General features: G+C 46.9%; 1 protein-coding gene across 1 annotated transcript; it reads left to right on the top strand.

Annotated features, from left to right (window-relative positions):
- Positions 1 to 8398: 8398 nt before the first annotated feature.
- LOC110550614 (peptidyl-prolyl cis-trans isomerase A-like) lies at positions 8399 to 8922 on the top strand. Its single transcript, XM_021640600.2, has one exon. It carries the CDS (start codon positions 8426 to 8428, stop codon positions 8918 to 8920), a length of 495 nt encoding a protein of 164 aa, XP_021496275.1. The 5' UTR covers positions 8399 to 8425; the 3' UTR covers positions 8921 to 8922.
- The last annotated feature ends 5746 nt before the right edge of the window (positions 8923 to 14668 follow it).

Genomic DNA, 14668 nt, shown 5'->3' on the forward strand with positions numbered 1-14668 from the left:
ACACATCTGTAACCACGGCGGAAGGGAGCCTGTGGGAGGCCAGCCTGGGCTACCTTAGCCCAGAAACAGAACGGAGATCCAGTCGAATGCTGCCACACGCAGCACAAACTTTGATGACATTATGCAAAGCAAAACAGGCCAGTTACAAAAAAGACAAATACAGCAGGATTCCATTAATATGAAGTAATCACACTCATAGAAACAGAAAATGGAGTGGTGGTTTCCAAGGGCTGGGGCTGGGGGAAGTGGGAGATGTTGTGCAATGAGGTTATGATCCCATTCCTGCAAAATGAGACCATCATGCAGTCAGCTCCGCAACAGTGGCTGACAGCGAACACACTCTGCCATGCGTTTAATAGGTTACAGGTTTTCTGTGTGTTTTTTTTTTTTTTTTTTTTTTTTTGGACAGGGTCTCCTATAGCCCAGCGTGGTCTTGAAATCGCTGTGTAACTGAGGATGGGTCCTGAACTTTGATTTTCCTGCTTCTGCTTGATTAGGACTTGGATTACAGGTGTGCACCACCAAGACTGGTCTGTTGTTTGGTTGGTTGGTTTTTTACAATAATCATGATGATGATGATGATGATGATGATGATGATGATGATGATGATGATGGTGGTGGTGGTGGTGATAATAGACAGCAGCTCTAGAAATATTCCTGCAGCTTCCTGTGCTTCTCGAGCACTGTCCTCCAGCCAGGCCCTCAAGAGACTGTTTTTTAAAAAATTAATTTATTTTTATTCCATGTGCATTGGTGTTTTGCTTGCACATATATCTGTGCGAGGGTGTCCAATCCTCTGGAGCAGGAGTTACAGACAGTTGTGAGCTGCCGGTGCTCTTAACAGCCGAGCCATCTCTAGAACCCTCAAGACTTACTTTCTAAGCTCCTTCTCGGAAAGGAAAGATTGCTGGGTACTCTGGAGGCTGAAAGGGAAGAAGAGAGTCATACAATGTTAAGGGGCAGAGCCCGAGGGCCTTGCATTTGCAGTAAGTCCCTAACAGTGCCAGGGAAGATGGTAAAGGAGAGCCGGCACTCCAGCAGATGGGGAGGAGATAATGCCAGGAGGGTTACCAGTCAGATTCCCGAAGACACAGTCTTCAGTGTCATAGTCTCCAGGGTTGAAGTCCCAAAAGGTTAAAAATCAGAAAGTTACCGAGAGTGGTGACACAGGCCTTTAAGCCCAGCACTTTGGAAACACAGGCAGGCAGATCTCTGTGACTTCAAGGCCATCCTGGTCTGAACAGTGAGTCCTAGGCCAGTCAAGGCTACATAGTGAAACCCTGTCCCAAGGAAGAAAAAATTATGGGTGCATGTGTGTACATGTTCATTTGTGGAGGGGAGTGTGCATGTGTGTACAGGGGCTAAAGGTCACTGTGTCCTCCTTAACCACGCTCCTCCTTATACTTTAAGACAGGGTCTCTCACTGAACCTATAGTGTACCGATTCTGTGAGACTAGCTGTCCAGCAAGCCCCAGGGATCCTCCTGTCCACGCTGGTGTTACAGGCTGTGCCACTGTATGTAGCCAATGTTAGCTCCTTTGTGGGTTCTCCTACCCTTCCCCCTTTGCCGTCTTCTCTTTCAACTTCCTAACACTAGATAAGAGAGAAAAAGGATAGAGAGGAAAGAAAAGAGATCCCTGAATAAAGCCAGGTCTCGGAAAGGGGGCACCACATTCTTAGACTACTTCCTGCTGGTCAAACTTCGGGGCAAGTTTGAGCCTCACTGTCAGTACATTTAAATTTCTTCTTGTTGTTTGTTTCTTCTTTGTGCATGACTATTTAACAAATCATGACCAACAACAACCCACAACCAGCCCACAACCCATGCCCAACCTCTCAGGGCCCTAGCATTTATATGCCCTCTGAAAAGTTCCCAGAATCCCAAATGTCACACAATCGCAGAAACTATCTACATCTGGTAGAACCACGCCTCTGCCAGAGCACAAGGCAAATCGCAGTCAGCTGCTGCAAAGTGGCCCCGTATCCCCACACCTGGGATTAAAACAAAAACACATTATTTTTTTAAAGAAGCCAAAATTCCACAGTTCTCACAAAAGCTGTATCCAGTGGCTTCTTTCTTTTACATTTTTTTTCTTTTAAAATGTTTTTTTACTGATTCTTTGAGACTTTCATGCAGTGTGTTTTGATCATATTCATACACACCCACATTCTCCAGCTCTTCCCAGATCTACTCTGTTCTCTCTCTCTCTCTCTCTCTCTCGCTCTTTTTAAACCCAATTGAATCCAATTTGTGTTGCCCAAATACTACAAAAAAAAAAAAAAAACAAATACAGCAGGTGGGAAGGGAAGCCTGTCCTGGAGCTTGGTAGGATTATTGGGGATCGTACATCCTTAAAGGAAACTGACTCTCTCCTCTCAGAGCAGCTACCAAATGCCAGTAGCTCCTCAGCTACTCTCCCTCTCACCGTGTTGAAATTAGTGTGCTGAGGCGGAAGTTTTTATTTCTTTAAAAACTCAGTTATGGGAGGCTGGAGAGATGGCTCAATGGTTAAGAGCACTGTCTGCTCTTCCAGAGATCCTGAGTTCAATTCCCAGCTACCACATGGTGGCTCAAAACCATCTATGCCTTCTACTGCCCTCTTCTGGCAGGCAGGTGCACATGCAGATAGAGCACTAATATGCATAAAATAAATAAATAAAATCTTAAAAGAAAACAATAAAACCCAAAAAAACCTCAGTTATGTTATGTTATGTAAACAGGTTTTTGTTTTAATCCCAAGTGTGGGATATGGAGCTGCTTTTAGTTTGTCCACAGCTGATGATAACCTCGTTCAGCTCAGAGAGGGGCATAGCCACTGCCAGCTGCAGATAGGGGAAGAGGACACTCTGAGGAGACAGACAGAGGAGAGAGAAGGCTGCTCCCCATTTGCTGGTTACTTGGATTGCTGGATATCCTGATGACTGAGATGGGTAGTACCCCAAAGAATCCTGTGACCCTAAATAGCCGCAAGTAGCTAAAGAGAACTCTGCCCTTTTGCCCTTTCACCTTCTTTCTCTCCTACCTAATGTTGGCGGGTTGGTGGAAGGGAGGTAGAGGCATAAGAAACCAAAATAAAATGGCACCAACAGTGTGCGGGCAAGTTTTATGTCAACTGGACACAAGCTAGAGTCATTAGAGAGGAGGGAGATTGATTGAGAGGATACCGCTATACAAACAGGCTGTAAGGCCATTTTCTTTTCTTTTTTTTTTCCTGGAGCATTTTTATTTATTTTTTATTAATTACAGTTAATTCACTTTGTATCCCATCTGTAGCCCCCTCCCCCATCCCCTCCCAATTCCACCCTCCCTCCCTCTTTTTCTTCTATGCCCCTCCCCCAGTCCAATGATAGGGGAGGTCCTCCTCCCTTTCCACCTGACCATAGTCTATCAGGTATCATCAGGACTGGCTTCATTGTCTTCCTCTGTGAACTGGTAAGGCTGCTCCTCTCTCAGGTGGAGGTGATCCAAGAGCCAGCCCATGAGTTCCTGTCAGAAATGGTCAAGGAATGGCAGAGAAACACTTAATGAAATGCTCAACATCTTTGGTCATCAGGGAAATGCAAATAAAAACGACCCTGAGATTTCACCTTACACCCAGAATGGCTAAGAGCAAAAACTCAAGTGACCACACATGCTGGAGAGGATGTGGAGAAAGAGAAACCCTCCTCCATTGCTGGTAGGAATGTAAACTTGTGCAACCACTTTGGAAATCAATCAGGAGCTATCTCAGAAAAATAGGAATAGCGATATCTCAAGACCCAGCTATACCACTCCTAGGCATATATCCAAAAGATGCTCAAGTTCACAAGAAGAACATTTGCTCAACCATGTATGTAGCAGCTTTGTTTGTAATAGCCAGAATCTGGAAACAACCCAGATGTCCCTCAATGGAGGAATGGATACAGAAATTGTGGTACATCGACACAATGGAATACTACTCAGCAATTAAAAAAAAAGAAGTCATGAAATTTGCAGGCAGATGGTGGGATCTAGAAAAGATCATCCTGAGTGAGGTATCCCAGGAGCTGAAAGACACACAGGGTATATTCTTTTCTTTTAAATCTAACTTTTTATTGGATTCCTTGTGAACTTCATGTCATGCATCTGAATGCGCTGATCTCCCCATCTCCTCATACTCACCCTCTGCGCTTGCAACCTCCCTCACCCCAAAGAAAAAGAAATCTTGTGGAAGCTGCGGTGTGTCACAGTGTGTCCCACATTATACCCTTTGGTCCACACTTCTTAGCTTGCAGATGTTCATTGCAATGGCTGGGTTCATCTGGTCGAGGCCTCTGGCTTCTGCTACTCTATCAGTACTGGATCCTCACTGGGACTCCTCTCTGATGGCCTGTTGTTGCCCTGTGTCATGGAAGATCCTACAGCTTCATATCTGTAGGACTGGTTCCTTCACACTCCAAAAGTTTATAGATGGGGTAGATGTTAGAGTGGGCCAACTCAAAGCCCCAGATCTGTAGCAAAGCTGGTCAGAGTGCCAGCTCTCCCATACCCACACTGCCAGGGTTAGCTCTCTATCACTGCCTCAGCTGCCTCATCCAATGCTACAACTGGCAAGGGGCGAAGCCAGCTCTCCCCATCTCATGTCCTTCGAGGTGGCTTACCCACAGCCCCCGCAAGCAGGACAGGCTCTACTGTGCTGTTCAGGTGAGGAGCAGAGCCCCACTCTCCTGAGTGCAGCAGCCAGGGAGAGGCAGGGACAGCTCTCCCGCTCTCATGACCTGAGGGCAAGCTCTCCTGCCTGTCATAGGTGGCAAGGGGCAAGGGGGCATCTCTTCCTCACCCATGCTACCGCACAGCATACAAGTGGTGGGACCAGCTCTCCCACGACCACACCCTTGAGGCTGCCTCACCCACAACTCCTACAACCAGGAGCAGCTCTCCTGTGCTTCCTGGGAGAGGTATGTGGCCTCTCTCGGGAATACTGCAGCTGTCAAGAGGTGGGGCCAGCCCTCCGGCTCTCATGGGAAGGCATTTTCTTTATTAGTGATCCGTGGGGGAATGCCCAGCCCATTGTGGGTGGAGTTGATTCTATAAAAAAAAAGCCAACTGAGAAACGGGCATGGTGGCCCATGCCTTTAATACCAGCACTCAAAGAGGCAGAGGCAGGCAGATTGCTGTGAGTTTGAGGTCAGCCTGGTCTACAAAGTGAGTCCAAGACAGCCAAGACCACACAGAGAAAGCCTGTCTTGAAAAACAAAACAAAACAAAACAGCAGACTGAGTAAGCCACAAGGAGCAAGTCTATAAGCAGCACCCTACTCCATGGCCTCTGCATCAACTCCTGCCTCCAAGTTCCTGCCCTGTTTGAGTTCTTGTCCCACTGGCTTCTTTCAGTGATGGACTAAGCTGTGGAGGCTTTGCCTGTCCAACTTGTTTATTTGTAGTGTATCATTATAGCAATAGTAATCCTAACTAGGAGAGAGATCGGTACCAGGATGGTGGAGTGTTGCTGTGACTGACCTGACCGTGTTGTTTTGGGGAGGATTGTGTGGTAGGACTTTGGAACTCTGAGCTAGAAAAGCCATTGAATGTTCAAAGCCCAGTGAGCTGTTTTCTGGGAGCTCGGGCGATAAGAATGTTGAGAGCAGTGCAGAGGATGGAGGCCTGCTTTGTGAAGTTTCAGAGGGAAGCAAAGACTCTCCCGGACTGTTTGTGTGAAGAATCTGTGGTGTCTGGTCAACTGGAGCTGAAGAATCAATCTGTGATTAACAAGAGACCACAAACACGAAAGTAAAACCTCTGTTTTAATGGGACCACTGGTGCTGGTTTTGCTGGAGCTGAGAAATAAGTGGTGATTAGGAAGAGGCCAGCATCACTGAGGTGAAACCTTCTGGGAAGTGTTTCCTGAGGGTCAGCACACAGAAGCTGCGGTCCGCAGGCGGCCATGGTTGCACTTACTTGTTCTGGCAGCCAAATGAGGTGATGTAAGAGTCGCCCAGGTGGCGTTGGTTTTAGAGGCACAAATAGGTCTTGGAGAGCAGCTGAGGCTTGGCACTGTGAGAGGTCAGAAGAGGCTGTCGGTGAAGGGGCGGCCTCGGTTAGAACACCTAGGCTTACAGAGGTCAAGCGGAGAAGCTGAGGCTTGGCACCATGAAGGGAGTGTATGAGAAGCTACGGGTGAAAGTGAGGCCCAGTTGCAACAGAGACCCCGGCATTTTGGAGGCACCAAGTACCATGAGATGACCACCGAGAGCAGCGGCGGCAGGAAGTTTCCTGAGCTTGGAAGACAAGCTGTTTGTGCTGCAGAGGGCAGAGGCAGAGGCGTGACCCATGCCTCTTGGAGGAGCCCAGAAGATCACAAGTGATTTCCAGATATTGGACATTGAGTTATCTACGCTGTTGGAGTGTGGTTTTGCTTAGCTTTGGTTGTGACTGTGCAGTAGTTCTTCCCTCTTGAAGTAAGAAAGTGTTTAACTTATTTTTTTTTTAAATTTTATATGTGCCCACAGTTGAGAGATTTTTAGATTTTATTGTTCGTTTTTGTTTTCACAGACAGGGTTTCTCTGTGTAGCCTTGGATGTCCTGGACTCACTTTGTAGACCAGGCTGGCCTCAAACTTATAGAGATCCACCTGCCTCTGTCTCCCAGAGTGCTGGGATTACAAACATGTACCACCATACCCGGCTGAGACTTTGGATTTTAAAAGAGACTGAAATTTCAAGTGTTGGATTTTTTTTCCTTCGGTTTTTCAAGACAAGTTTTCTCTATACAGAACTTGCTCTGTAGACCAGGCCTTGAACTCACAGAGATCTGTTTGCCTCTGCCTCCAAAGCGCTTAGATTAAAGGTGTGCTCCACCATTGCCTGGCTAAGTGTTGGAATTTTTAAAATGTATTTAATTTTATTTTATGTGCATTACTGTGATGGTGTCAGATCCTTTGGAACTAGGGTTATGGACAGTTGTGAGCTGCCATTTGGGTGCTGGGAATTGAACCCGGGTCCTTTGGAAGCGCACATAGTGCTCTTAACCACTGAGCCATCTAGTCAGCCCCAAGTGTTGGAATTTTTAAGGATTGTGGGACTTTTACATTTTGGAATGTTTATAATGTAATTATTTGTAATGTTTATAATGTTAGTAATGTGTGATCCTGGGGTTGAACAGGAAAGAAAAGGTTGTGACTTAACAGTGATGTGTGGAATTGATAAGGGTCACTTGTTCTGGCTAGTTTTATGGCAGTCATCTTGACAGAATGACTTCAGAAGGGAGGGACCCTCAGCTGAGAGAAGACACTATTCGTCTGTTGACAAGCCTGTAGGGCATTTTCTTAATTCGTGATCCATGGGGGGAGGGGAAAGGGGCAACCCATTGTGTTCTCCTGGGCTGATGTTCTTGATTCTGTAAGAAAGCAGACTGAACAAGTCACATGGAACAAGCCAGTAAGCACCACCTCTCCATCAGCTCCTGCCTCCTGGTTTCTGACCTGTTTGGGTTCCTTTCCTGGCTCCCTTCAATGATGGACTAAGATGTGGAAGTGTAAGGCAAATAAACCCTCTCCTCAGCAACCCTGACACATCTGGCTTCAGCAGGTCTTGTGCACTCTGTCACAGTTGCTGGGAGTTCACCCGAGCACCTGCCCTGTTGTATGCAGGAAACACTGTTCCACTGTAATCTTTCTGCCGGGCTGTTCCTTGAGAGTCCCTCAGCCTTGGGAGGAGGGATATGATATAGAATCCTGTTTAGGTCTGTACATTGACCAGTTGTAGGTCTGTGTTAATCACCATCTAATGCCAGAAGAAGGTTCTCTAATGAGGGTTGAGAAATGCATTAATATATGGGTAAAGCAAGAAGTCATTAGGAGCTTAAAACTGTCCATTTGGGAGAATAATAGGCTGTCCCCCAGGGCCCATGAGCTCTCTAATCACAGGTCCTTGACCCTGATAATGGTGTCGGATATGGGTTCCAGCTGGTGGAAGTTTGCTTTTATGTAGATGGTAGGGATCTAAATTCAGATTCTCATGTTTGTACAGCAAGCAGTCTGCTGACTGAGCTATAGCCCACACCCCTGTCATTTTTTTTTGTTTGTTTGTTTGTTTGTTTTGTTTTGGCTTTTTGGTTTCTCAAGACAAGGTTTCTCTGTGTAGCCTTGGCTGTCCTGGACTCATTTGTAGAGCTGGCTGGCCTCGAACTCACAGAGCTCCACCTGCCTCTGCCTCCGCCCCCCTCCGCCCCCCTCCACCCCCCCTCCGCCCCCTGAAGGCAGGTGTTAAAGGCATGCACCGCCATGCCTGCGTTGCACTCAGTTTTAACTGTGCTCATCTGAAACACCATGATAGAAAGCTTTAGTCTTTTGATGTCATCTGTCGAAACCCACAGTGAGTCGGCCAAAGAGCAGAAATCTGAAAATTAAAAAAAAAAAAAAAAAAGGCTTTGCAGACGCCGCTGTCATGTGTCACCTTTTGCTGCAGCCATGGTCAACCCCACCGTGTTCTTCGACATCGAGGCCGATGGCCAGCCCTTGGGCCGCGTCTCCTTTGAGCTGTTTGCAGACAAAGTTCCAAAGACAGCAGAAAACTTTCGTGCTCTGAGCGCTGGAGAGAAAGGATTTGGATATAAGGGTTCCTCCTTTCACAGAATTATTCCAGAATTCGTGTGTCAGGGCGGTGACTTCACACACCATAATGGCACTGGCGGCAGGTCCATCTATGGGAAGAAATTTGAGGATGAGAATTTCATCCTGAAGCATATAGGTCCTGGCATCCTGTCCACGGCAAATGCTGGACCAAGCACAAACGGTTCCCACTTTTTTATCTGCACTGCCAAGACTGAGGGGCTGGCTGGCAAGCATGTGGCCTTTGGGAAGGTGAAAGAAGGCATGAACATCGTAGAAGCCATGGAGCGTTTCGGGTCCAGAAACTGCAAGACCAGCAAGAAGATCACAATTTCCGACTGTGGACAACTCTAAACTAATTCTTCTGGCTTGTGGGCATCTCACCCACCATTCCTTCTGGCGCTCAGGAGAGCACCCCAATCCCATTTGCTCAAAGTACCCTGTGATCTCTGCTCTCGCTGAAGTTCTCTGGGTTCCATGTTTTCCTCATTCCCCTCCAAGTCTAGCTGGATTGCAGAGTTAAGTTTATGATTATGAATAAAAAGTAAATAAGGAAAAAAAAATTCTTTCACAAATTCAGACCTGCAAGCAGGGACATCTCTTTATTTATTGGGGGAAATTTCACAAGATTGATGTTGTCATCATGCGGACAAATTGGCAAAAGAGAGCACATGCTCTGTTAGAATAGCACAGATGGCTCACGCCTCCAGTGCCGGAAATGATGTAAAGTATATAGTGTGCTGACCTGTAAAAACATGCTGACATGTGTCACGTGCCTACCTGCTGTGCTAACTCTCAGGAGGCTGAGCAGGAAGATTATCTGAGACCAGGAGTTCAAGACCAGTCTGTGCAGCACACTGAAACTCCAGCTTAAAAGAAGAGAAAACGGGCCTTGGAGAGGTGGCCCGGTGGTTGAGAGTCTCAGCAGCTCTTCCAGAGGACCCGGGTTTGATTCCCAGCATCCACCTGGCAGCTCCCAACCATCGGTAATTCCAATTCCAGGAGATACAACTCCCTTTCCTAGGCTCTGTGAACATTGTTTGTAGGCGGTACAGCATACAGGCAAAACGTCCACACACATAAAAAGAAATAAAAAGAGCACCAAAGAAAAGTGTGTGCGGGCAGACTAACAAAGGGGAAAATTTTAATAATTCAATACCCGAAAAAGTGTAAGATTGTGATCGGCCACCTGAGGGCAACCCACAAACTCTGCTCTCAGTCAGTAATGAGCTGTATTTGAAAGTCTCACATCTGAGCGGAATAGCTGCTTTTTCCTGTTGGGGCAGGGCTCTCTTTAGAGAGTACACCTACTTTCATTTTCCGTGTGGTGCTCTCCCTGGAACATTCTTCCGAGTTGATACAAAGGGGCAGGAGCATTCCTGCTAAACTTCCCCCTTCTTCTGAGCCAGGCTGCTGCGTCGTGAGTGTGCAGAAATTCAGTCCCGTGCCCTCGTAGGCAACCACAGATTTGGCATAAACAGTGCTGGTGATGGAAGGGGGACACCAGGGCGTAAGTATCCTACTGTGTGCAAAATCATCTTCAAGCTATTCCGTGACTTTGCTCACTTCTGTGGGCAAATGTGGCTTTAATTCATTAAACATTCCTTGGAATTGCACCAGCCAAAGGAATGCCAACCCCCGAACAGGACACACTTTTAAACTAATGTTTTTCTCATTGCCATATTATGTGGTTGATCCAGTCATCTGAGTTTCCTATCAAAAGTATTGGGCTGGGTGGAAAAAAAAAAGTTTGTTGGTTATGTAAAATTCATCTTTAGGAGCCTTGTTTGCGCCTAATTTCAAGTCCATCATTCCGGTCTGGGGTTCAAGTGGGGTACATTTTCTTCTGCAGCACCCATAAATGTTTAAATGAGTGCTTATAGACTGTTTTCATTTACTCAGCCATTAACCAACTCCTAAACAATCAGATGAGTCACCGACTTTCAGCTGGGCATTGTGATGCACACCTTCAACACCAGCATTTAGGAGGGCAGAGGCAGATGGATGTCTTTGAGTTCAAGACCATCCAGGGCTTCATAGAGAGTTCCAGGGCACATAGTAAGACCCTGACTTAAAAGATACAGAGAGACAGACAGACAGAGAGACAGAGAAATGGTGGAGTTTCTGATTGTTTTTCTTTGTTTTATTTATTTTCTTTCCTTATTTTTTTGAGACAGGGTTTCTCTGTGTAGCATTGGCTGTCCTTGCTTTGTAGACCAGGCTGCCCTCGGACTCACAGATCTGCCTGCCTCCGTCTCCCTGAGTTCTGGGACTACAGGTTTGCACCACCACACCTGACTGTTTTTTTTTTTCTTTGTCTTTTCTTTTTTTAAAAAGATTTATTTTTATTTATTATGTATATAATGTTATGAGTAGCCAATGTTCTTAACCTCTGAACCATCCGTCTCTCCAGCTTCCTCTTTCTTTCTTTCTTTCTTTCTTTCTTTCTTTCTTTCTTTCTTTCTTTCTTTCTATCTCTTTTTGTTTGGTTTGGTTTGGTTTGGGTTTTTTGTTGTTGTTCCTGTTTGTTTGTTTTTTGAGTCAGGGTTTCTCTGTTTAGCCCTGGCTGTCCTAGAACTCTCTCTGTAGACCAGGCTGGACTCAAACTCCCAAGTACCGGGATAAAAGGTGTGTGTGCCACCACTGTCTGGCTCAGATTTTCACTACCAATTAAATATATATCCATGTGACCATATAGCTAGAGCAAACATGGTTTAAGTACTCCCCAGAAGTGGAAAGGGAGAGAGAATACTTTGTGAATACCATTTACAGTCCAGATTGTTCTCTTGACTCCGTGGCTAGTGCCACAAAGAATCTGCATCCTGAGAGCGCCGGATAGTCTAGGGACCCTCATCCCACTCTCCTGGCACTTCAGCCCTTGAAGTATGGAAATGTAGCTTTTGATAAAAAGAACCCACAGGCCTGAATGATCTGACCTTGCACCTGAGAAGTCTTTGAAACAGAGTGCCCTGATGCCTGAGACCCTAACTCATTTTATTCTTTGAAAGGAAAAGAGGATGGAGTGGAGAGATGGCTCAGCAGTTAAGAGTACATACTGTTTTTGCAGAGGTCCTGAGTTCAGTTCCTAGCACTCACATTAAGACGATCACAATGGCCTGTAACTACAATTTCTGGGGCCTGGATGCCTTCGGCCTCTGCAGGTGAGTGTGTGGGCACACATACCCACTTTAAATAATAAAAATAAGTATTTTAAAAAGGAAAGTTGTGATGATTTGAGTCTATCATCTCAACACTTGGGAGATTGTTAGGATTGTCATGAATTTGAGCCAGCCTGAGCCAGCCTGAGATCTTCCTCAACCACCCCCCCCCCCCATTACCACCACCAAAAGGAGGAAGGGACAGGCACAGTAGCCCAAGCTTGTACTCCTGCCTATTTTGGAAACTGAGCCAGGAGGATTGCCCCAGTTCAGGAGTTGATAGGAAGAGCCAGTCTATTTTTGGAAAGAAAGATAAGTTTAAAAGTAACTCCACCCCGGGTATGGTGATGGGCACCTTCAATCCAAGCGCTTGGGAGGCAGGGGCAGGTGGAGCTCTGAGTTTAAGGCCAGCCTGGTCTACATAGTGAGTGGCAGGACAACCCAGGGATACACAGAGAAACCCTGTCTTGGGAAAGAAAAGAAAACAACAACAACAACACAAAAACAAAAAGAAAAGCATATCTGGTGGTATTCTCTAAATAACTCCAATTTTCCAGAGGCAGAACCAGAATGATCAGCACAAGTTTGAGGCAGCCTATACCACAGCGTAGGCACCTCTCTCTCTCTCTCTCTCTCTCTCTCACACACACACACACACACACACAAATATAAATAGAAGCGAAAATTTAAAAGAGGATGAACTGCAGGAAGAGACTTGAAAACAGCAAGAGTCATGGGCAAATACCCCAGCCCAGCATTTCTCCCTCAGTGAAAATAATTTCAGCTCTTTGATGTAGGCTTGTTTTTCAAGTAACGATAAACATGAAGCTAAGAGTATGTGTACAGCGGGGCAAGGTAGCAGAGGCCTGTTATCTCAGGACTCAGAGGGAGCAGAATCAGAAGTTCAAGGTCATCCCCGAGGCCATCCTGAGCCTTGTAAGATGGTTTCTCAAAAGACCCACCCGTGAACTAGACAACAGAAACACCGATAGGCACTCAAGCACTGACACGGTAGGCTCGCACAGCGGCTCTAACAGCCGCCGTCGTTTCTGAGCTGAAGGTCTCTGGCTCAGATGTAGCTTGCCTGCCTGGCTTACGTGAGGCCCTCAGTTTGATCTCCAGGACTGCAAAACTCACTGCCATACTGTCTAAGTAATGATCGGCATAACTGATATTTTAGCAACAGTAAAAAGGGTTGGTGATAGAGATGTGGCGACAGCCACAGGTGAGAGCCATGGGTTTTAACAATAATCACAAAATCGTGAACTCACCAACGTTTCAGAAACGTATAGAAATGACGTAACTGTCTTCAAAATTTACCCCTTTGATTATTTCTGAATTCCTTAAGTGGTCCTGCGGACCCCACTTAAAAACCACTGACCCTAAACCTTAACCAAGTAAAACGAGTTAAGTTCTAGATTAGTTGACTCTCGGCTTTTGTGCTAAGACCAGGGTAGGGCCTGGTCTGTGAGTTTGGATAAGTGGTACAGCATGGTTGGATGATTAAGCAGATGCCCAGGTCTCCCATGGAGGGAGATCCGAACCCGTCACCCTGAGCAGCCTCCGAGGATGCCTTACCGATGGCCTAACTGAGAGCCTCTCCTAGCACGATGCAGTTGACACCGAGTCTTTTCCTCTTGGCTTCACTGCGGGATGCTGGGCAGCCCCCTCCATGTCCTCAGACCCTCCTCCCCAGGAGCAGCTCCACATTCCATGGCACTGTGTGTCTCTCAGGCCACAGGAAAGGAGATACTGCTCACCTCCTGGGAGGAGGAGGGGAACTCCCCTAATGCAAGAACCTCCTTGCTTGTTAGCTTGCTGGCTGTGTGGAGACCCCCCCCCAAGAGGAAGGAGGACCCAGCCACTCATACTGTCACCCCCTCCACCCACCCTCTGGCTGGAAAGGGCTGAAATGTCCTGGAGTTGCTAAGCAACAGGACAGAATTCAATGAGAACCGTACCCAGAGAATTGCTACACCCTCAGTATCATGCAGTATGTAACGTAATGCAATGCTGTCCTTGGAGGTCTAGAGAGGGGGTGGAAAAGAGACACCGAATGTCTAACACAGCCTAACAGAGTCAAGACAGGCTAACCACGGAGGCCAGGCTCACCACACGGAGGAGCTTGTAGAGCTCTCCTCCTCCGGCACACCAGGGCCCGTCAAAACCTGTGGTGGCTCAGCAGAAGGCACCCGCCACCGAACCCGATGACCTAAGTTTCATTCTCAGGACCCACTCGGCAGAAAGGAGACCCAGCTCCTGTACGTTGTCTCCTGACCTCCAGTAGTGATGCATACAGGCCAAATAAATAAATAAAAGGCAATTTAAAAAAAAATCTGCCTTCTGTCACAGCCCAAGGGCTAAAGGGAGCTGTTTAAAAAAAACAAAAAACAAACAAACAAACAAACAAAACCTCTTGGGTTGAAGAAAGGGCCCAGTCCTTAACATGCTCGCTGCACAAGCGTGGGGACCCGAGTTTGGGCTCCAGCACAAGAAAAAGTGGGGTGCTGCAGGCTGTATGTGTAGCTGTAGTCCTGGAGGGGAGGATGCCTGGGGCTCCCTGACCAGAAAGTCTAGATGAGTCAAGTAGCTCCAGGTTCCATGGGAATCTTGTCTCCAAAAACAAGGTGAGCAGAAATTAAGGATGACACCCAGGGCTGACCTCTGGCCTCACAGTCATAACGCACATAACACGCACATACATTTCCACACGACCGCAAACCCTCGTGCTGAGAGTGACAGCCCAACACTAGGGGGAATGAGGCCCACGGATTGCTGTACTTAAGGCCAGCCTGGACTACCCAGTAAGAACCTGTTTCAAGAGACGGCTCTTAAGAGTGCTCTTAACCAGAGAACCGAGGTTTAAGTCTCAGAACTCTCGGGCTCCTCATAACCATCTATAATTCCAGTTCCGGGGAATCCGGCACCCTCTTCTGACCTCCCA

This window comes from Meriones unguiculatus, chromosome 18 (assembly GCF_030254825.1).
Source record: "Meriones unguiculatus strain TT.TT164.6M chromosome 18, Bangor_MerUng_6.1, whole genome shotgun sequence".
Classification (NCBI taxonomy): Eukaryota; Metazoa; Chordata; class Mammalia; order Rodentia; family Muridae; genus Meriones; species Meriones unguiculatus.